The sequence below is a fragment of the Episyrphus balteatus genome, chromosome 4 (assembly GCF_945859705.1).
Source record: "Episyrphus balteatus chromosome 4, idEpiBalt1.1, whole genome shotgun sequence".
In the NCBI taxonomy this organism is placed as follows: domain Eukaryota; kingdom Metazoa; phylum Arthropoda; class Insecta; order Diptera; family Syrphidae; genus Episyrphus; species Episyrphus balteatus.
The window spans coordinates 49,184,029-49,206,086 of NC_079137.1; the positions used below are offsets into that span (position 1 = coordinate 49,184,029).

General features: G+C 29.5%; 1 protein-coding gene across 2 annotated transcripts in view; it reads left to right on the forward strand.

Annotated features, from left to right (window-relative positions):
• The first annotated feature begins 4,514 nt into the window (after positions 1–4,514).
• The window catches only part of LOC129919491 (ERI1 exoribonuclease 2), a 39,145-nt gene continuing 21,601 nt past the window's right edge, over positions 4,515–22,058 (forward strand). The window contains exon 1 of one of the 2 annotated variants that reach the window (XM_056000383.1): positions 4,515–4,909. In XM_056000383.1, coding sequence (XP_055856358.1) covers positions 4,887–4,909 — 23 coding nt within the window. In that variant the 5' untranslated portion in view covers positions 4,515–4,886. Of the gene's footprint in view, positions 4,910–12,858; positions 13,062–22,058 lie in introns of those variants that run through there. The other variant, XM_056000380.1, reaches the window with a different exon arrangement.

Sequence of the window (22,058 nt, forward strand, 5' to 3'; positions counted from 1 at the left end):
TTAAATTTAGTCTTTATTTCTATTTTAACTACAAAAAAAAAACAAAAAAAAAAACAAAAAAAAAAAACAAAAAAAAAAACAAAAAACAAAAAAAGAAAACAAAAAAATTAATTAATGCATGTTCAATATCAATATATATTCATATGTTTCTAGTTCTTGACAATATTTATTTATTTATTTATTAAGTAAGAATCAAATGAGGACTAGGTCGACTGGGGATACCTCGGTAAAAAAAACACCATATTTACTTTTTATATTATTTATTTATTAAGTAAGAATCAAATGAGGACTAGGTCGACTGGGGATACCTCGTTAAAAAAAACACCATATTTACTTTTTATATTATTTATTTATTAAGTAAGAATCAAATGAGGACTAGGTCGACTGGGGATACCTCGGTAAAAAAAACACCATATTTACTTTTTATATTATTTATTTATTTTTTACATACACGTACCAAAAATGAAGTAATGCATGTGATATATTATATATATACCTTTCTAGTCCTTGATAACATTTATTTAATTATTTATTTATTTTAATGCAATAAAACGAGGACTAGGCCTACTGGGGAAACCTCGATAAAAAAAACGCATCTGGTATTCTACCCCTCTATGTAGTGTTGTCAAAACATCGTTATTTTATCCATTACATATTTTCCTAAAACTTGTTTTACTAAAAAAAACAACAATCGATACTTAATATTGATACTAAAAAAACTTCAATACTGTAGTCAATATTTGGATGTTTCGGCAACACTATCTGGGTGATGTGGAAAAGAATACGCTATACCAAAAAAAGTTGATTTTGTTTTAAACTAAGTAAAATGTTTCAAAACTATTTAAATTGAAGAATTGCAAAAATGATGCAGAAAGTTTCGATTCTGGTCAGTTAAATTTTTGTAATGTTAAAAAAATGTTGACTTACCGATTGTTATGTAACTTTATTACAATAGGACAAAAAAATTTCAATGAATACCTATAAAATTCATTTTATCCCATAAAAAATAAAACTAGTTCGTTTAAAATCCTAATACCTTACAAAATATCTACATTCATTTATCAGGAATTTTTCAATTTAGTTTTTTAAAACACAAATTGCACAAATTGTTCACTTATCGATGAGCAATATTTCAACTTTTTGCCCAAAAATATTTTTAAATTTGAACATTTTATTCACCTTTCCTTTACCTAGCTTTTCCTTTAATTTTCTGTTTCAATAAAAATAAACATACCTACCTAGGTATCCATATCTAATAAAAACTAAGTACATATTCAATTGTAAATTTTCATTAATCGTTCAGTGTTAATTAATTGTGCCTCAAATAAAATCAACATTATTATCAGACTTTAAAAAAATGATTGCTTTAACTGAAATTGTATTTACGTTGCGCTAACACAATTTCATTGTTAATGTGAACACCCCTTTAAAATGTCAGTGAAATGAAATTGCAATTGCACTAAAATGAATACACAATTAAAGACTTCTGCTCCTTTTACCCAAAAAATTCATTACTTTAAGATAACTAAACTACTACATACATACATTGCAATGCAACCTTCAACTTCCAAAAAAAAAGTTCCACATAGAAAAATAAATTCATTTTACCGTTCAACCATTCTACGAAACGTAGATTATGAATGTGTTGAGTTTTTTCCCATATCCTTTGAATATGTTTTCCTAAATTTCCCCTTCTTTCAAAATGCAAAAATAAATTCGTGTTCATCTGTTTACTCCCACAAATATTGTCATAGAATAAAATTTCATCCTCTCTTTCTCTCTTTAGCTGTCAATTTTAACTCTCCACAAAATTTTTCACTAGCGCCACCTCAAAAACGTGGCGACATGAAAGAATACCAGATTGGCCTCCATGATAGTACTATAGATATATATATACAAAGATATTGATCATCTTCATTTTTATATTCATCTCTTTTCCGCTCATCTTTGTTAACTATTCATGTTCCTTCTCTTATTTTTCTCCCTACCGACGTACAAAAGCCATCTACATATCAAAATAGGAACTAATTTTTGATTCAATGAAAATGATCCCGATATTTTACATGTAAAATTGATCCTGTAGGATCCAGCGGTAGCTGCATGGGCATGGACGTACCATTTTTTCACAACGTTTGTATGAAAATGGAAAGCAACTCGCAGTCCATATATAATACGTCCATGTGCATGGGTATGAAAAAAATTCCAAACTGGAACATCAATATTCAGGTGTGGAATTTTTTCACACAACTACCCTTAAAAAATATTAATTTGTATTTGTCGATTATATTCTGCCAATTTTATATGGAAATTTTAAAGCCTTTACTGCATTGGTACACTTTTTGCAAAAGTACAAAAGTGAAATATTTTTTTTCCACGATAGAGATTTTAGTTTGTAAAAAAGAGTACAAAAATTTGTTTTTAAGCTTTCTGCGTCTTTTGTTTTAATAATTTTGCAGCCCGAAAAACTATACAAAAATGCGTTTGAAAATTTTCACATTTTGTATTTTTTCACTTTTTGAGCCAATGTAGTTAAGGTTTTAAGCCTCGTACGCTGTTCGAGATAAATTTTAGCTCCCATACAAATTATCGAAAAATTGTAGCCGAGCTAAAAATGATTCCATACAAATTATCGATAACTTGTATGGGAATTTTATCTAGGCTAAAATTTATCGCGAACATCGTACCACCCAGCAAACGTAGAACTACAGAAAAAACCGACGAAATATGTACGTCAAAGAAGTACTTCTTTTCCACTGAAAAAAGATAGGAGCTCGGGAAAAAACTCAGTTATATACTTTCTGTATATAAGAATACGTGAAGCATCTATCTCTTTCTTGCATGCAAGATGAAATGAATTTCCCCTCCTATAAAAGTACAGACAAGTGTACTTCAAAACTACATCAGCGAAGCACATCTGGAAGTGCTTCTGATGTACATTTTCTAGTACTTTTTTAGCTACAGAAAAACTACTGAAACTCCATATGGCTCCTTGAATCTAGAAGTACGTAATTAAGTGGTGAAATATGTACGTAAGAGAAGTAGTTTGTTCCTAGTAAATCTAAACCTTTTGAAACTACACATGAAATTACAAATAAACTCTGAAGTTAAAACTTTGGTTAGAGATTTAGATTTATTCAGTCGAATTATATATCAAAACATGAACGTCTTGTGAGACACTTTACTTCAGACTTCTATGAGGAATGTTGGCGTTGAATTTCTCTTAAATCTTACATCTACGTCAGGAATTTTGGAAATTCTTTTTCACTAAACGAAGGAGAGTCGCTTCATGCACACAACTGTTGAGGGGAACAAAATGCTTTCCTAGCAATGTATTTGTAATACGAACTTGCACATCTTGATTGCCACTCGAACGGACTGCATCCAATACTGTGGCGAGCAAGGAGTCTCTGACGTTATTTTTATACTCGACATTATTGTTGAATGTTTATTTTGTCTAGGATTAGAGCGAACACATCAACAAGTGGTCGGAGGGTGCAGACCTGAGAAAAAAAATAGTACCATCAGCTTCACAAAGAGCAGAAGGGAATCTCTTTAACTGTGAAATGTGGATCACACTCAAGTATTGTAGTCTATACTAAACATTAGATTCGTTTCACTCGTTCTGGATGGCGTGGAGGAAAATTTCGAACTGTAAACTCAGTCATTGATGTCTGGAATTGATCTCCACTAGAAGACAGAAAAATCAACAATTATATAATTTATTAATTTTAAAATAAAGCATACCTATATTTTCCAAATCCATTGGTGGTGGTTTTGTATCATTTTTTTTATTTTAATTTTTCTAAAGGCTAAGGTTGTGCATTTTGATGATGGAAAGAAATGGTGGTGGAATTTTTGTGGCGTGCCAAAGAATTTGTGCTACTACACATTGTGTATTGAAAATAATTTTCACAAATAACACTGATTAAGACGATATTTATTTTTTCAAATTAAATTGTTTTATTTTGGAGCACAGAAATTTTTTTTTTTTGCTTAGCTAATGTTGCTATGGCTTTTCAAGGAAAATGGCGAGCCGCCATTACAAAAGAGAGAAAACCTTGAGCATTGCATACATCGCACTCTTTTCCTCCCATTTACCAATGAGTTTATTTTTTTCAGGAGAAACAAAACTACAATATTTTGAGGGGAGAGGTTTTGGTAAATAAGGAAACACATACATCTACAAAGTAAAGACTTTGTTGGTGGTTGTAATTTCCCCTAAACTACTGAGGTTTGGTTTGCAGGGCAGGCTTTAAGTGGAAAATAACATTAATGCCACACAATTTAGCTCATGTAAAACCTTTATTAAGAAATATTTCGATGAAAACGAAACGAAACAATTTGGTAACGAAGTGGAATCCGTCAAAAAAATTAAGAGAGCATTAATTCAAAAGAGAATAAATTTTGAATTTAAAAATTTTAAGAGCATAAGCTGGAAAAGGGAAAATGGCGTTCTTCTTCTTATTTTTGTTCCTTGCAAAAAATAACTGCATAATTTTTTTTCCAGTTTCAGTCTGTCAAGTTTATTCAACCGGTTGGGTTTTAAATTATTATTTATTTTTTATATCCACACACACTCTTAATTCGCTGTGGTCGACGATATCGTGCTTTTTAATAATAATGTAAATATTTTGTTTCAACTTGTTTGTTATTTTTCTCTCAAAAAAATGTTAACAACGGGATCAATCAAACTGTGTTAATTAGAAATAAGTAACCTACCAAAAAAAAGGTCCACCCTAATCTGGTATTATTAAATGCAATTTTAACATTCGAAAACGAAAAAGAAAAACACAATTCTGAAACGCACGTTTTCTTATCTTTAATTTTAAAATACTAAATTGTTTGTGAGACTTCTTGTTAGTTAGAAAATCCATTAATTAGCTAAAATGGCATTGCTGAGGTTAGCAAGGTAAGTAAATAAGCAACTAAAGATAAAGAAACTTTTCTCTTATTCATCTTGTCTGTTGAAATGCATAAATTAAAAAAAAAAAAAAAAAAACAAAACAGGCGCATGTGGTCAAAATATGAAATTGAGTATTTTTGTCTGCAATTTCATTGTTTACGAAAGATGTTGAAAAGGAAACAAGTGAAAGTAAATCCAAAGAGATTTTAGGTAGGTACTAGAATTGTCTATCTTTCTTTGTAATTAAAAAAAAAAAACGAAATTCTAATTAAAATAAAAAAATGTGATATTGTGGAGGTTTTTTTTTATTTTTAAAAGTTATTTGCTTCAAAAAAAAAAATATTGCTTCACTTGTTTTAGGGAAAAGGAACGAGAAAGCACTTCTCAACCTGTTACTTCTGGTTCTCTCCTTCCCTAAATCCTTTTTGCAGTCATAACAAACTGAGATTTTCTATAAAAAAAACAACACGTCTTTGTCTTTCGTTTCAGTCACTTAAAAAAAAGAATAAACAGGTAGCTTTTGGGTGTGTCAGACAACAAAAGGAAAATAATAGAATTAGTTTTATTTCGTTTTATTAAAAATAAGGCAAGTTAGATGGTTTCTCAGAAACTTTGATTGATAAGTATAACAAAAATCTTGCTAGATTTAAATTTGCAGATTAATTATTCACAAGCCTTAAAAAAGTTATGACGACATAACTGTTTGCTATAGTTTTATTGTTGATCTTAGAAGACTGGATTTCTTAAGTTTCAGAGTTGTTGCGTCAAGTCGTAAAGTTGTTAATATATACCTAAATCGGTTGTGGACAGTAGACTGATTCAAAAAAATTTTTTTTTTTTTGTTCAAAGCATTATTGAAAATATTGTTGGAAATGACGAAAAAAAAAATACTGTAAAAGCTGAAACACAATCACGCTTTGCCAGACGCGTCGTCTCGTTACGTTGAGAAATCCTCAAAGCGCGCTTCTGTCACTTTGACTTCGAACAGCTGATTGAAACATAAAATCTGCTGCCAAATAAAAAAAAACACAGTCACTTACAAAATGATTGGGCCAAGGGTTTATCTTGATTTAAATGTGGAAAAATGAAGAAGGATATTAATGTGTTTAAAAAATGCATAGAAATTTGTTTATTCTTTAATCCTATAGTTATAAAAACAAAACCAATCAAAATAAATTGTTTTTAACAATAAAACTCAATCTACAACATCATTAAATTATTTTTGTTTTTAATACGTAAATTGTTTTGATTTAAAATATCTCGATGTCGTTTTTTTGTGCAAAATCTATATAGAGAAATTAAAAAACATTTCAACTGCCCCACGCGGGGAATTTCCGCCTCTTATGCCCCAAAGGCCAAAGGGGGCTTTTCCAATTGCCCCATACGGAAATTCCCCGCGTGGGGCAGTTGAAATGTGACCCGCAGTATAAAATATAGACTGTTAAGGATGGTGGGGCTAGTATTCTTGTTTGAGGATGTTTTTCTTGGCATGGTGTGGGGCCATTCCATCGGATAGAGGGTATTATGGACCACCATAAGTACAAGGAAATCCTAAGGGACACTATTCTACCTTTTACTGAGAAGGAAATGCCTTTAAAGTGGACATTTCTACAGGATAACGATCCAAAACATAAGACTAAGTCTGTGAAACAATTGCTATCCGTCCAAAAAATCGGTGTTATGAAATTGCCAGCCAGTCCCCAGATCTGAATCCTATTGAGGACTTGTAGAGTGACGTGGGAAAAGCGATTAACAGGTCTGATACCTCAAATTTGGACAAACTTTGGGAGGAATTTCGACGAGCTTGGTACTCGGTACCTTTTGAACGATTTTGGAGTCTTGTTACGTCTATTAACAGCTGGTTTTATGCTGTGATAGATAATAAGGGTTACCCAACCAAATACTAGTTATTTTATTTTAACTGTGTTAAAATTTTTGTTAGTTTGTTTTTGTTTTTAGGAAGTGTGCTATTTATTTTGTCCTAAAAAACTTAAGCTGTATTAATGAATTTGTTGTTATTTTTTGTTAAAGAATTCAATGTACTTAATTTCTTTTTTAATAAATCAAATATATCTGTGTTCTTACTTCCTCATTAATAAAACAGCTCTTTTAAGTTGAAATAGTGCGAAAAACTTTCATTTTAGAGATTTTAGGGTACATGTGCTGTTTATTTTGTCGCCACTGTACGTTTGCAATAATTTATTTTTTTTTATTCACATGTCTGATAAATGTCAGAAAGCGAGCAAAAGTTCAGTCTGGTTGAACTTTTGCTCGCTTTCTTACGTTTCCTTACGTTTGTCAAAAAAAGCGTACGTAAGAAAAGCGTCATTGTGGGAGGTTATACAGATTTCGTATGGTTGAACTTTTGGCAGTTGTCAAAATCGACGGCAAAGCGTGATTGTGTTTCAGCTTTAAAAGTTTCAGCCCTTAATATTAACATTAAGTACCGCCGCATCGCAAATTTCTATTTCCCATATGATTTACATGGGAAAGATTGCGTTTTTGAGTTTGGAATTTTATAACTTTTTAGATTTAATCATTTTCTTGTATAAAAATGAACGCTCTACAAAAAAGCTCTTATTAATTTTTTTGATAAACTGCCCCGTTTCTAAGTTATTCAACTTTAAAATATAAAATGTAATTTTTTTTTCTTCATTTTTGTTCAATTTTTTGATGAAAATATTTGTATTCTATGTTGTGTTTTGGTTTCACAGATCCTTTTATATAACTCTCAAACCCCTAAGGGCCAGTTGTACAAATTTTTAATCCATGGATCAGCAACATTTATCTTCAGAAATTGGTAGTAAAGCTGAGTTTTAGCACTGGTTTAAGGTCCATATATCGTCGGTCTCATAAGGAAACCTCGTAAGTCGTAACTCCCAAAATCAAAATTTTTCAGGAGAGACGAAAAAGTAGAGAAACAACAGAGTAGTTTGGGAGAAATGTGCTGTGCAAAATTTGAATTTAAGTCCATTTAGAGTTTCCGGAATGACCTCAAATTTTATCGGTTACTACGCTGACATATTTTCTAAAAAATGAAACTTTTACAGTATTTTTTTTTTCCAACAATATTTTCGGTAATGCTTTGAACAAAAAAAAAAATTTTTTTTGAATCAGTCTAGTGGACAGTGTCTTATTAAAAGATTAAGGGCATGCTTCATAGTTGATTGGGACCTAAGAGTAGGGTTGCCAACTTGTTTAATGTCGTTTTCTATTGACGAGATTCAGAATGAGATTTATGAATCTGACAGCTGAAAGGGGGGGAGGGGGGGGGGTGAAGAGGGGAAATAGTGAACAAATCTCAGATTTCATGATCTATTTGCGTCTTGAGATTCAAAAAAATGACAAAAAAATGAATCTGAGAATCAGAAATCTGAATCTGGATTTTTATCAAGATTCACGCATACAAACACACGCACTTTCTCACACACTCCTCTGTTTGACATTTGTCTGAATATTTGTTGTTGTTTTATTTTTTTTTATACCCACAGATTTCGTACACAATTACAAAACTAGATTTCATATTCAATTTGCAGTGGAAAATCTGAGATTTTGACACAAAAATCTCAAAAGTCAATAGAAAACGACATAAGAAAGAATAGAGTATATTACTCTCCAGTTACCGGCCACCTCTCGGAAAATCGTAAGTGATTCCAAAATTTTGCTATTATGCTGTTCTCTTTTATGTTAGAACAACATACGAGTGAAAATTTGGAATTAACCCTTTTGAAAACACTAGTTATAACGATTTTCCGAAATGTGGCCGGTAACTGGAGACGGCCGAAAATATGCAACTCTTACATATTTGATTTCAGAGACGAAAAGAAAGAGTGCATTTGAAAAAAGAAGAGTACCATTTATTTCAAGTCTTGAAAATGTATTTTTTTGTGCTTCTTGTCGTACATAACAATTTTTGCTGTTTTTAAAGTATGTGTATTATTCCAAATGTTCATATAAATTAAGAGCTCATTTTTGATAAATTTCAATGAAGTGGCAGAAACAGATAGATGGCTCCCATTTTTTGCGGCTATCAATATAATTCATCGAAGTAAAAAGAAATAAGAAGCTTAACTCTTATTTTTTTACAAGAAAAAATCTAATTTTTAAACAAAACAAAGTAAAATAGAGAATAAAATTTGAATTAAAAAAAATAGAATTAAATTCTTATTTCTGAAAAAGTAAAAAAATCCTTGTTGAACATTTTTCTTTATTTAATATTTAAAACTTTAAGATTTTTTTTTGTTGTAAAAAATCAATACATTAATATTTGAGTTAAGCTTCTTATTTCTTTTTATTTTTTGATTTTTTCTATAAAAAAACAAAGTTTAGGTTTTTCAAAACAGCTTTACTCCTTACAATGAAGAAACAAATAACAAACACAAAACAAAAATATGTCGTACTTAAACAACGACTAATATTATCGTGATTTTTACTCTTTAAATTACAATTGCTCAAATTTATAAATTATAAGGTCGAATATTTTAAGCCTCATTTTTATTTAAATAATAAATTTTTCTTTATTCAATTATCTTTAGAAATATCAAAGTTATCCACCAATTTGTAAAAGTTGAGATGTTTATGTGGTGGTACACTCAGCCTTAAGTAAAAAAAAGAGTATTTTGACGTACTCTATCAGAGTTATAGATTATAGAGTACACATACGTGAAAGAGAGTACAATACTCTTTTTTAGAGTACGGTTGGCAACCCTACCTAAGAGCTCATTATATTTCACATGTAAAAATTCTTATGTACTAGGTCCCATACTTTGGCATCAAGATCTTTATTTTCGTAACTAAGTAACTTCTACGATATGCAATTCGGATAGCACTTCGGTTAGCCGCATCTTTACTGATATCCTAGCTCTCCCTTAATTGACGGCTTTTGTTTCCTTAAACTCCATAACTTTACTCAACGGTTGCTAATCTCAGGGAGATGGCGGAACAGTTAAACATTAATCTCTTCTGGGTGGCGGAACGCAGACAAACTCTGGGAAGAAAGAACTATCACACCAATCTTTAGCTATATTCCCTAAAATAAATTTTTCTATTGCTTGGAGTGATAAAATGCACTCGAAGGGCTTCAACGGGATCTACTGACTTAGTTCTTTTTTTTTTGCTAAATACAAGGCCATTTTATCATTTTATGTCAGTTAAAGTTGAAAACTACTGTGCTACATCCTAATTCCTAATGTCGCTACGAGAGTTTATACGTATCTTAAAACACAATTTGATTGGTTTGTTTTGACCTTTAGTCCATAATAATGCGTTTCGCCAAGGCACTACAGATGGACTCATAAGTAGCTGTGTTGTTTTGGCATTGCTATACGTATCCGTAGTTCGCGTTTACATGCATTACAAAAAACAACACGCAGCTGCCGGCCGATAGGAATAGAAGCTAAACCAAGGATACAATTTTGACGAAGTGTGTAAGTTTACGTTTTCCTTTCTCTTGGTTCATGCATGCAATTTTTTGTTCAATGTTGATATTTGGGAAATTCTACTGCGGATAGCTTTGCCAAAAAAACACTCCCAGTAATATGCTGTTGTACTCGTTTTATACGCAAAATTTCTAGTTGATGACTATTAGCACCTATGTTTTCTATATTTTACATTGAAAACTCACTATAAACTACATAATATTATTTTAATCGAAACGCATTATTTTGGTCTAAATCCTCTCGCCGCCTAAACAAGACCGTTATTTAATTTTCGATTTTATCTTCGACTCTACTCAAATTATTTTTAAACCACTTCAGCCTTTTCTCTTCTTGGAATTATTAAATCTGAAAAATCAATTGAAATTTTGTATTTTTCCGATATAAGTAAACTATCTAATACCCGTTTGCTGTCGAAACAGAAAAAAAAAAATAAATGGGTGACGTGAAATAACGGCCAAATTCCAGAAAGGACCCCGCACATTTTGTCTAAAATTTTAGTATGGTGTTCTCTTGAAGCTCCTGATCAAAAGCTGATATGCGCAGGAAGTCGAAAAATTTACAATTTTTAAGATAACGGGTTTTTACCGATGACTATCTCAAAACTTTTTAAGGGATAGTAACTCTCTATATTGTGTTTTGGGCTATTTTTTAGTGGAATCAATAGGTTTTTAGGGTCACTGAAACCTTATCCGAAGTCCATTTTGCACCATCACGTCAGGTTACAACCTCAAAAAACTTTTTTTTTTATCTGGGAGTGCGATTACGTTAATCATATGTTTTTCAGGTCGCTGAAACCAGATTCGAAAACTATTTTGTTCTATCACGTCAGGTTTTCGAGATTACCTCAAAAAAGAAACGAACACATAAGAAGAATTCATTAATATTCCACAAAGTTTTAACTTGTTTAAATATAAATTTCAAAATAAATATGCTCCATGCATCCGATCCAACCAATGTTCAAGTGATACAATTATAGGCATGAATATTTTTTTATTCTTGCCTCTCTTTAAAAACATTCATGCCATATTTTATTGAACCATTAAGTTAATAAAGAAAATCATAATTTTGGTTTTAAAATTTTGTATATTGTATCGCAATAAGCGATACATTAATTTTATTTTACCTCTGACTACTTTGAGGCATTAAGATGCACTTTTTTTTAAATCTTTTCCGTGTTCTTATGAATAAATTAAATTGTTCAACGAATATTCTTAATTTTCTAAATGCCCTATAGAGTTACTACTTCAAGTCAATCATCACATGAATCACTTGTAGACAATTACATTGTATTAAATGCATTTTAATTCAATGACAACAATTTCACCATAAGCTTCTTCTATTTTTAACTACACAAACAAAAAAAAAATCTATAACTAAATTTACAACGTCTTTACTGTTGCGACAACGATGTTGACTTATTCCACCAGAATGCATCTTGTTTAAATATGAAGCTATTATTCGCTCCAAAACCGCATTCAATATTGGATTTATATTTTTAATTTCTTTTTTCATTCCTCACTTGATTTTTATTGTCAATAATAATAAATCATGGGCTTTGCTTGAACATGACCTAAGTTAAACTGAGTTCAAGAGATTTATAATCGTCGTCATCTTGCTTCTACCCTGTGTCGTTCTCGTCTTCGGTCGTTGTTCGGTTCAGTAGTCCATATTGCAACTACCCCCATTGAAATGGAAAGTGACAATTCTCAGAGTAAATTGATTTCGTCATTGTATCGTAGAAAATTGCATAAAATCTCTGATGGTTGATTCTTTCTCTCTCGGCGGCGCGGCGGGATGCAGTCAGAGCATCCCATAAAGTGGTTCTGGTTCTAAATTTAAATCAGCCAGTTTCAATCAGCGTTACATGAATAGCTCTGTACTGCTGTATTGTGCTGTGATGACCTTAATGCACTTTCAGACACTTTCGACTTGAGTGCCATTTGCCAATAGGTATATGTACTTTCATTCAATTAAAAAGAATGCATGCATTCGACAGACATTCACTTTTTTTTTTACAAAATAAAACTTAACAAGCTAGCACAGTTTTTTTTTATGGAAATTTTTTAATACTCGCAGTGTGCGAATGCGAATCAAAGCGGTGTTTTCTAGATTTTGGCAGAAAAATCAAAGACGGTTTATATTAAAATGCATTCCCTATCGCTCGCGTGCTTACACTTATTCAATAACATATATAATAGAGCTATAGTTGGTTAAAATAATTTATTTGTTTTTTATTATAATAATAGTCTGGAAAAAAAAGTTGGTACCAATTATAATGGTTTTAATATACTATTTAATCCGTTATTATATTCATGAATTCGTTTATTTCAGTCAGTGGATTAAATAAGAAAATTAAATATTTATTATATTCTTGTCAAGAGGGCTTAAAATTTATTAATTTTCTAAGCTTCTTTTGTTTTAAGATGCAACTTAACATTTCAAACTATTAAATTCTCACTGTATGCATGTATATTGCAAATTATTAATCTTACGATGCAACATTGTATCGATTTTATTGTATTTGACTTGTTTGACTTTGAGTTCTGGGAGTTTCAGTCCGAGCCTGAGATTAGTTAGTGGTTTTGACTGATATGGAAATTAAAGCCAGCTTTGAATCTGTGTGACTTAAGTTTTATCTAGAAAATGTTTGACAGATAATATGCAAATAACTTTTTTCAAATGCACATAATACATAAGTCTTGGGGTCAAGAATTGTCAAGGTAATCAATTTGTGTCCAAGTAACCTTTCATATGAAGAACATACATACTCAAAACTCATGAACGATCGCATCTTTTATCAACGAATTATCTCATTTCGAATGTCGCATCGACAAGATTGAATTATTCAGGCTTTGGGGAGATGACAAAAATTGGAAATAAATACTAGAAAAGGTGGAACGAAGTCCGCCGCACAGTGGATCAAAACTGTGAAAAAGTGGTCATGGGGCTGTAACTTCTGATCTAATGAACGAATTTTAAAACGGTTTTCACTATATTGCTTCTTGAAATTTACAGAATTGAATTCAGTAAAAAAATTACAAAAACTTTTTAGTTCTTTAATTTTTGTTTACCTAAAATATCAGTTAGCATACAAAAATTACCAAATCCTTAAAAAGCGTTTACTTTGTTTAACAGTCTTTTAAAATACTGATAATTTGCAACAAAAAAAATCTTATGAATAAAAAATAGATTAAAAATGAATGAAATTGTATATATGTACCTATTTTTTAAAGCAATTTTTTAAACAAAAAACTGGATTAGTAGTAATCTAACCTACATAAGTTTAAATTTAAAAAAAAACCGAAAAAAATACTTTTTATTTAAGGAAACGAGAAATAATTCAAATAACAATTTTTTTCTAAGGCAAATTTTAATTCGAAACCTTCAATTTGTTTTTTTCTTATTTTAAGCTTACTTAGTACGCTGCTAAAGTCTCCGAAGTCAATAGCGAAAGTCAAAATTAAATAAAGTCAATAAATTAAAACTAGAAAATAATTTTGAAGACAAAACACTTGAAATAAAAATTCACAAGGCGCAAATTTCTTTTGGACCAAGAAATTTGAACAAATCGCACTGGTTAACTCAAAATTTTGTTTTGCTTGAGGTGACATCATATTTTACATAATAACATTATATTTATATTTCTAAGATTTTAAATAATTCCTGAATAATTAATTGCATTATTTCTAAAAAGGATCTTGATAAAATTTGTTTTTTTATAATTTTGAACAGTTTGTAAATAAACAGTTTTTCGCTGAGCGAGAATTTTTTTTTTTTTAGTTACTAAAGCCTTGTAATATACTAATCAGAAATATTAGTGAAAAATTATTTAAAACTCTCCAAGTATTCAAAAACAGGTAAGAATATCATTTGCCAAGCTGTTGTGCTGTGAAACGAAAAGCATAACAAAATTTTTCTTTCTGCTGTTTTTTTATGAAAATTTTCGTTTCGCTTCATCAGGATACTAAACACACCCGACCGGGTGTGTGTGAAAGCATACTCATTTTTTGACAAAACCGTGTATCCGGGCCGGATAGCCGATCTCGGTTATGTGTGAAATGGGCCTAAGGGTTAAATTTACAAAGATGGTGCTCGAAAAAACGGGGTCGGATTCGGTCGGATCCAAAAGCTTAAAAATATTACACACAAAATACTAAGCTTTCATTCTAGACTACTTAGAAAGCTTGCGTATGTAAGCATTTTTTTAAAAGCCTTTTCAAAGTTAAGTGAAATTTTTAAAAAGGGTTAAAGAAAAACGGGTTTTAGGATTATTTAGAAATATAATTTTGTGATTTTTGTCTTAAAAATATATTTAAGATATCATTATATTATGGTAAAAATTTACTTCAAGAAGATATCTTAAAAAATGAGCTAGATACAAGAGTATGAAAATTGCTAAGAAAACCATCATTTTTTTTCTTGTGAAATGGTCCCCACTTGACCATCTTGGGAACCAAAACATTTTGATAAAAAATCACCCCATGACCGGAATTTTGTACTAGTCGATCCACTGTGCGCCGGGTCAGCTAGTTTTTTATAAAAGCAAGTGAATATTTTATGTTTGATACGTAGTTTGTTTTTTATGGCTCAGATTTAACTTAAACTTTTATGCAACTGGCACATTGCTTTTGCAGCATACACTTTTATTCTAACAGTGTCCTAGGTCAATTAAAAAATTTGAGTCATTGGCAAGGTAATGTACTGTTTGTTGGGAACAAAATCAAGTTTTTGCGTACCTTTGTATATACAATAGAATGCATCAACTGAACAATCGCTCACATTGCAATAATATCTTAAGAGGTTTATGTAGGAACTAGTGAAGCTTGCAAATCATAACAATCATATTGGAACTTGTATCAATTTTGTTTTTAATTATTTTCTTGCTGTTTGTTCTACAATAAATATAAAAACTTATTGCAGCATGGGTTTACGTTATAGTTCTAACTTTTTTTTTTATAATGACTTAATCTCACGACTAGTTTTCACGAACTTAGACATTATGAAATATAATACCATTATGTCTAATATTCAAAGTATTCAAAGTGAAAATGACATCAATCTTCATAAGACGACGACGTCAATTATGAAGAAAAGGCGCGGTATTGAAAAACAATGCAATTTAATCTTTCCAAAGACAAAAAAAAGGCTAAATAATTGTTCGTGTACTTATCTCACAATTAATCATCTTAAAAAAAAAGTGTGAAAGTGACTAAGTAGGTAGATGTTACTTCCGTCAACTATATTTTCTCTTTCAACTGTATAATATGTAATGTGCAGTTTAATGATGCCTTGCTTCTGAATGCTTCTAAAAAAAGGTTCGTTTGTTACTAAATGAAAGTTTTTCTTCTCAAAAAAAACTTACTTGATTTTGAATTGCAAGAATAAGTAAATAATAAGATATCGGAAAGATTTAAAGAGTTCTCGAAAGAAGGTAAACTGTTCTTATAGAAACCGTTACGATTTACATATGTTTAAACAATTTTGCTTACATAAAAAAATAACATCAAAAATACGGTTTTTGGATTTTCTAACGTTAATATTTCAAAAACGGAAGCTGATCAATTTTTCTGACTTCGGAGGATATTTTTGTTTTGGCAAAAAAAAGTTTAATTTTGTAAACCAGTGTAATTACCTGATCTACAACTTTTTGCCTTGCAAATTTTATGATAAAACTTAACGTTTTACCGAAAATCACGAAAACCCGGTTTTTATGACCGTTGACCCCAAGTAAAATTTTTTGCTGGAGTCGGATAGATGAGGACTTTTTAGATATAATTTATGATGGTGTCTTCAACAATCCTACCAGTTTTCTGCTTGCTGCGAATTTGTGCAACCTCACCTATTTTATTTTTGGTCTTATTTGACCGGACTAAAAGCGAAATTCTGCTTTTGCTGAAAAGCAAATAAATACAATGATCTGGATCACAGGCAATATAAAAAATATAACGAAAAATAATAATTAGAACATAACGCTAAATTTTCTGTTCAGATAACTTTTTCTTAAAAATAGAAAATTACTACAAGATTCATTATATATTTTTTTAGTTTTGAAAATTTCAAACGAAAAATACCTGCAATGTTGGATCCATCTTAAAGATCAAATATTAAAACAATTTATATAAACAAACTTAATTTCTGTTAAAGAGGCCATCACAATAAATTTTATTGAAGCAATAATTAATCAAATTTGCATTTAAACATCACCTACGTAGAAATTATTTTTGTAATCTCTTTTGGAGCAACGGGCAAATGAATTTGTTTGCAATTTTGGAACTTTTCCAGACAAACATCATAACAAGGATGTTATTATATCAAACTTGCAGCTTTTCATCATCGTCATACTTAATTTCAGGTATTCCAATATCGACAACATAAACATATTTGTTAAAACTATTCACTTCAAAGAGAGAAATTGCAAAATAACACAAAAATTTACATCATTAAAAATTAATTAATGAAATCTTATTCTTATTTAACAATGTCAAGTCCATGGAAAAGTACTGTCTATTTCTAAATACAATTACAATTTTAGTTTTATAAATAGAAACTGCTGTAATCTGTCAAGTTATTGAGTAATGTGCATTTCAAAAATGTTAGTGAAAGGGTAAGTAATAATTTGTTGCTGAATTATGAGGTTTTTAAAGGTTAAAGAGCTTTTAACCTTTTTTTTAACTCAACGTTAAATTAAAAAAGAATATTTAAATAGGGAAAAAAACTTGCATTAATAAAAAAAAAAACACTTTATTAATTAGCCTAGGCGTGGATATGCAAAAATAAAAAAAAACCATGGATTCTGTTTCGTAATTCATATAATTGAATTATCCAACAACCCTCGTGTGCATAATCGCATACTTCTTCAATATATACACCTACGTAAATTTTCTTGGGACTCTCATTCTTTATTTAACACTTCTTGCAAATCATCCCCTCATTATTGATTGACCCATTTCTATGTATATATTTTGTAGTTTTTTTTTTGTTTTTTTTTTTTTTTTGCAATTTTGCCCAATGAACCAAATACGTCACTCTGCAAAAAATTGTTGGATGTGTTTTCAATCAATGAAATAATGTAGTAGCACGAGAGTAGGTACAAAAAGTTATTAGCCTCATTCATTATTACTATATCCCTTCTTCTTCTTCTTTTACCTACAAGTCCTCTATAACATGAATAAATATTCTACATTTTTGCCTTTAGTCAAATTTATGGAATTATTCTGAGCTTTTCATAATCGAAACACGAATAATAAAATAAAAAAAAAAAAAAACTATAAGAATAGGCACATATAGATCGATATTAATGTCATGAGAATAAAAGAACAACGAAAAGTTATAATTTCGTTTGAGGATATCACGTCAATTTTTTTTCTTTTTTTTAGATTTCTTTGTCAAAAACTTCTTCTGACTTGATTATGATGTTGATGTGAATGTTAACATGATAGAGTTTTTGAAAGATTTAGTTTCCGTTTGCGTTAAAAGTGTATAATGTATAGCTGCTCTAGAAAACTTTTTGGAATCAAATATTGAAGATTTTAAATTTGGAGATTGAATGAATTTAGCCAAATAATATAGTGAATTATTTGGATTCTCTTTACTTACATAATATGATAAGCTTAATATATAATATTAAACTTAGCATCTAAGCTTTGACATCGATTCTATAAAATATTTCGATAAAAGGTCCTTAAATTGTGTTAATTTATTATTTAATTTCAAAGAATTTTGAAAATCGTTAGAGCCGACTTTTTTTTATTACTTTAAAATATTGGTCGATACATAAAAACAAAGTTTCACTTAAATCTATTTGTCCGTTTTCAAAAAATTGATTTTTCCAAATAAAGTTTTGAGCTTTTTTTAAAATAAAAAAAAAAATTTTAAATACATATTTTGCTTAATTTTAATATTAGAGTTATTAAAACTTTTTTGTACAAATATTTTCATAAAAATTGGGTTTGTCGTTTACAAGAAAATCATACTATAATTGAATATTAATCATAATATCTACATATCTTTTAAATGTTTGTTGGTTCTGGTTGGAAAATGGTTCCTTTAAAATATTACATTCAAAATTGTCCGTCAAATATGTTATTATATTTTACTATTTTTATTTGTTATATTTATTAGCCCTTAATTATACTCTATTTTCTTTCCTTACACATTTTTTGATCCAGTTTTATTGATTTATAATTTTCTTTTATTTTCTTAAATTAAAAATATGCGTATAAAACAAAATTTGAGAAAAATTAAGATTTGTAATTACGGCACTTGAAGGACAGGGTGACTAAATTTTGGATTTTTTTTTCGAATGCATGCATACAGTTAACTAAAGCCGTGTTTTATTGGTACTCAGTATTTTACTGAGTAAATATTTTATGCTGTAAACAACAATAATTGATTACTTATATATATTAATTAATAATCGTTATTGTTGAAGGGTCAAAAATCTATAAGTTTAGAAAAAAAAAAATGTCTATAAACCAATCCTTAGCAATCTTTTGTTGTTGTTTCCCGTGTAAAATTTTACTGAGCTAAGTACTGAGTTACCAATAAAACACGGCTTAAATACATGGCTAAATTTTTTTTTTATTATTTCTCTGATCAATGGATAAGTCTGGTCACTACCTATAGTCCGGTGCATTTACAAAAGGGGTATTTTTTAACAAAAAAGTATTAATCACTTTTGTATTTATTGTATAGCAGAGTTGTATAGAATTTTAAGGTGAACAATCTTTTCTCGGATAGTTTCTTTCAAAATTTTAGTAAAAAAATGCTCAAAACTTAATTATTTTTTTTTTACTTTTTTGGCTTGTAACTTTTTGAATACTCAGAATATCGAAAAAGTGTTCTTATCTAACATAAAAGACGTCTACGTTTTTTGTATTACCAACTTTTATTTTGGATATTGAGATACATATTTAATAAAAACTAAAATCTAAGATGGTAGCCAAAAGGTGAATTTCACAAGTCCGAAAAATCAGGGTAATGATATTCAGCCAATTTTCTATCGCATGAGAAAAAAAAATGGGGGTGGTACAAACTACTGGGTCACTATAAACATCATTATGAACATCATAAATGCACTATATTACTACCCTATCACCAGTTTTCGTTTCGACTTTTGGGACACCCAACAAATTTTAAATTTCTAATAAATATTTTTTTTTTTTAATTTGTAACGGAAAGCAAATGCAAAATGATTTTCTACAACCCTGGTGTGTGTATACAGTGTTCGTTAAAATATTTTGAAAAATTAATGGGTTACCAAATGAAAATACGTAGGTACCTAATTTTATTTTTTACTAGTTTCAACCCTAAACTAATGATAGCACGAGACACTTATGCATTTAGCTAGCTCTTGTTAACTAAAAATAAATAGTTTGAATAAAAATATATCAGCAGACACCCGATAACACTTTCTTTTTAAAGGGTTTCTCTTACGGCATCAATTTTTTAAACAAAAGAAAAATGTGTAAGTGTGTGTAGATGTTGGTTAAAGTGTTGGTAATTAAAAAGTATGTGAAAGCTTGTCAATATTGTGACTATATTAATTTGTACTTATTTTCATATAGCCTTTTTTTGACTTGAAAACCAGATAAAGATCAATGACATAAGAGATAATTAAATGAAAAGATTGCATTGAGTGATAACAATCGTCGTTATTGAAATTTGGCCGAATGCCCATTTTTTTTTTTGATTTTTTTTTATTGATTTTGAATGCTAGACCAAAGCTAATACGTTGTCTATATAATTTTATAAACAAATTCATTTCTGTTAAATAAAATCGATTTGGCTTTGATGGTCTCTTCTCTAAGCTAGTTGGTGGGTTAACGCCTCAATTGGACGAGTATAAACAAACAGTTTATAAACTATTGATTGTTTTTTTTTTTTTTTTTTTTTATTCATAACAGAATTATTGTAATAACAGCTTAGAGTTATGTAGTTGATGTTTATGATCGATTAAGTGTTGAGTTGTTTTTTATTGCCATTTCGATTTTTATTTTTAGGAGAGACATAAGTTTTTATTGACATCACTTTATGTTTTATAGAGTTGATATCATATTCCTAGAGTAGAGAGAATGAATGTGATTTTTATTCTTAAACACGAATGAAAATAATTTCTCTTCAACTAATCCATCAGTTGTCTGTTCCTTGCAGCCAATCTTTTTGGGCTAGACATATGATTTGACATCAACCCTTAATATTTTATGTCTCTAGAAGGAAATAAAAAACATCCCCTTTAAACAACAGGTATCTTGTCTGAGGAAAATAATAACAGTAAAAAAATTCAATATCGTTATGCCACTTATCAAGAAGTGGACTTTTTGTTTGTATAAGCAAAAGTTAAATTATTTGAACTTTGTTTTTCTTCTTGATTATTATTATTATTATTATTGATAGATTTTTTGTAATTAATCATGATAATGATATTTCTTTCGTTCATGGAAATAAAAGAATCGGATTTAAATGTTGGTTTGTTTTTAAAATTTAGCTTCAAATTATTAGTGCCAAAATCATGGAATAAAATTAAAAAAAAAATTATTGAAAATAAAAAGTTGCATTGAAAAAAAAAATGTTTGCCTTAAATATTTTTTTTTTTTAATTCGTTGCATTTCTGACAATTTTTGCTTTTTAACTGTACATTAGCTATTTTAACCACAATATTGAATCTAATGTATGGTCAAATAGCTAAATAGAAATTCGACAAATATTAAAAAAAAAAAAATATTTAGACAGTGCACACATTTTGCATCGAAATCTTTTTCTATGCAGAAAATTTTTTATTTGCAATAAAAATTTTTTTATTTGCAATACTAATTTTATGTTCAATGCAAATATTTTTAAGTTGGAATAATTTATTTTTACCGACTTTAATGCTATTTTTTTTAATGCATTTTTTGTATTTTCAGTAATTGGTTTTTTAAGGGGTAATAACACCTTGTAAACCACGAAATCGAGCGTCATTTGCATCACCGTATAAAACAAAGAAGAAATATTATTTTCTTTTGGTGTTTGTTTAATTTAATTAAGTATATTAATAGGTAACAGAATAGGCTAATGTTAAATTTTTTAATGATGTGAAATTTTTTAAATGGCGGTGTAGTTCAGGATGATAGTAAAATCATGTGCTCCCATCGGGCGACCAACTAACTCCTACAGTTTTTAACCGATTGGGCTGAAATTTTGTGTGGAGCTTGAAAATACTATTCTCTAGTGAAGTACGTAGGATTTTTTTTTATTCGTTTTTAAAGAAATAACATTAGTTTAAAAAAATTATTTCATTCCAAAAACAAAATTCGTTGAAAAAAGACCATAAAATCGTTAAATTTTAACGATTTTAACTAGAGAATAGTATTTTTAAGCTCCACACAAAATTTCAGCCCAAGCGGTTAAAAACTGTAGGAGTTAGTTGGTCGCCCGATGGGGGCATAGGATTTTACTATCATCCTGAACTACACCGCCATTTAAAAAATTTCACATCATTAAAAAATTTAACATTAGCCTATTCTGTTACCTATTAATATACTTAATTAAATTAAACAAACACCAAAAGAAAATAATATTTCTGATGAATAAGACGCTCGATTTCATGGTTTACAAGGTGTTATTACCCCTTAATTTGCAATGGAAAACTGATGCATTAAAATAAAATGATTTTTACAACCCTGGTTCACACACTTTTTTGTGATATACTAGGTACTATAGGGCAAGTTTAGGATTCG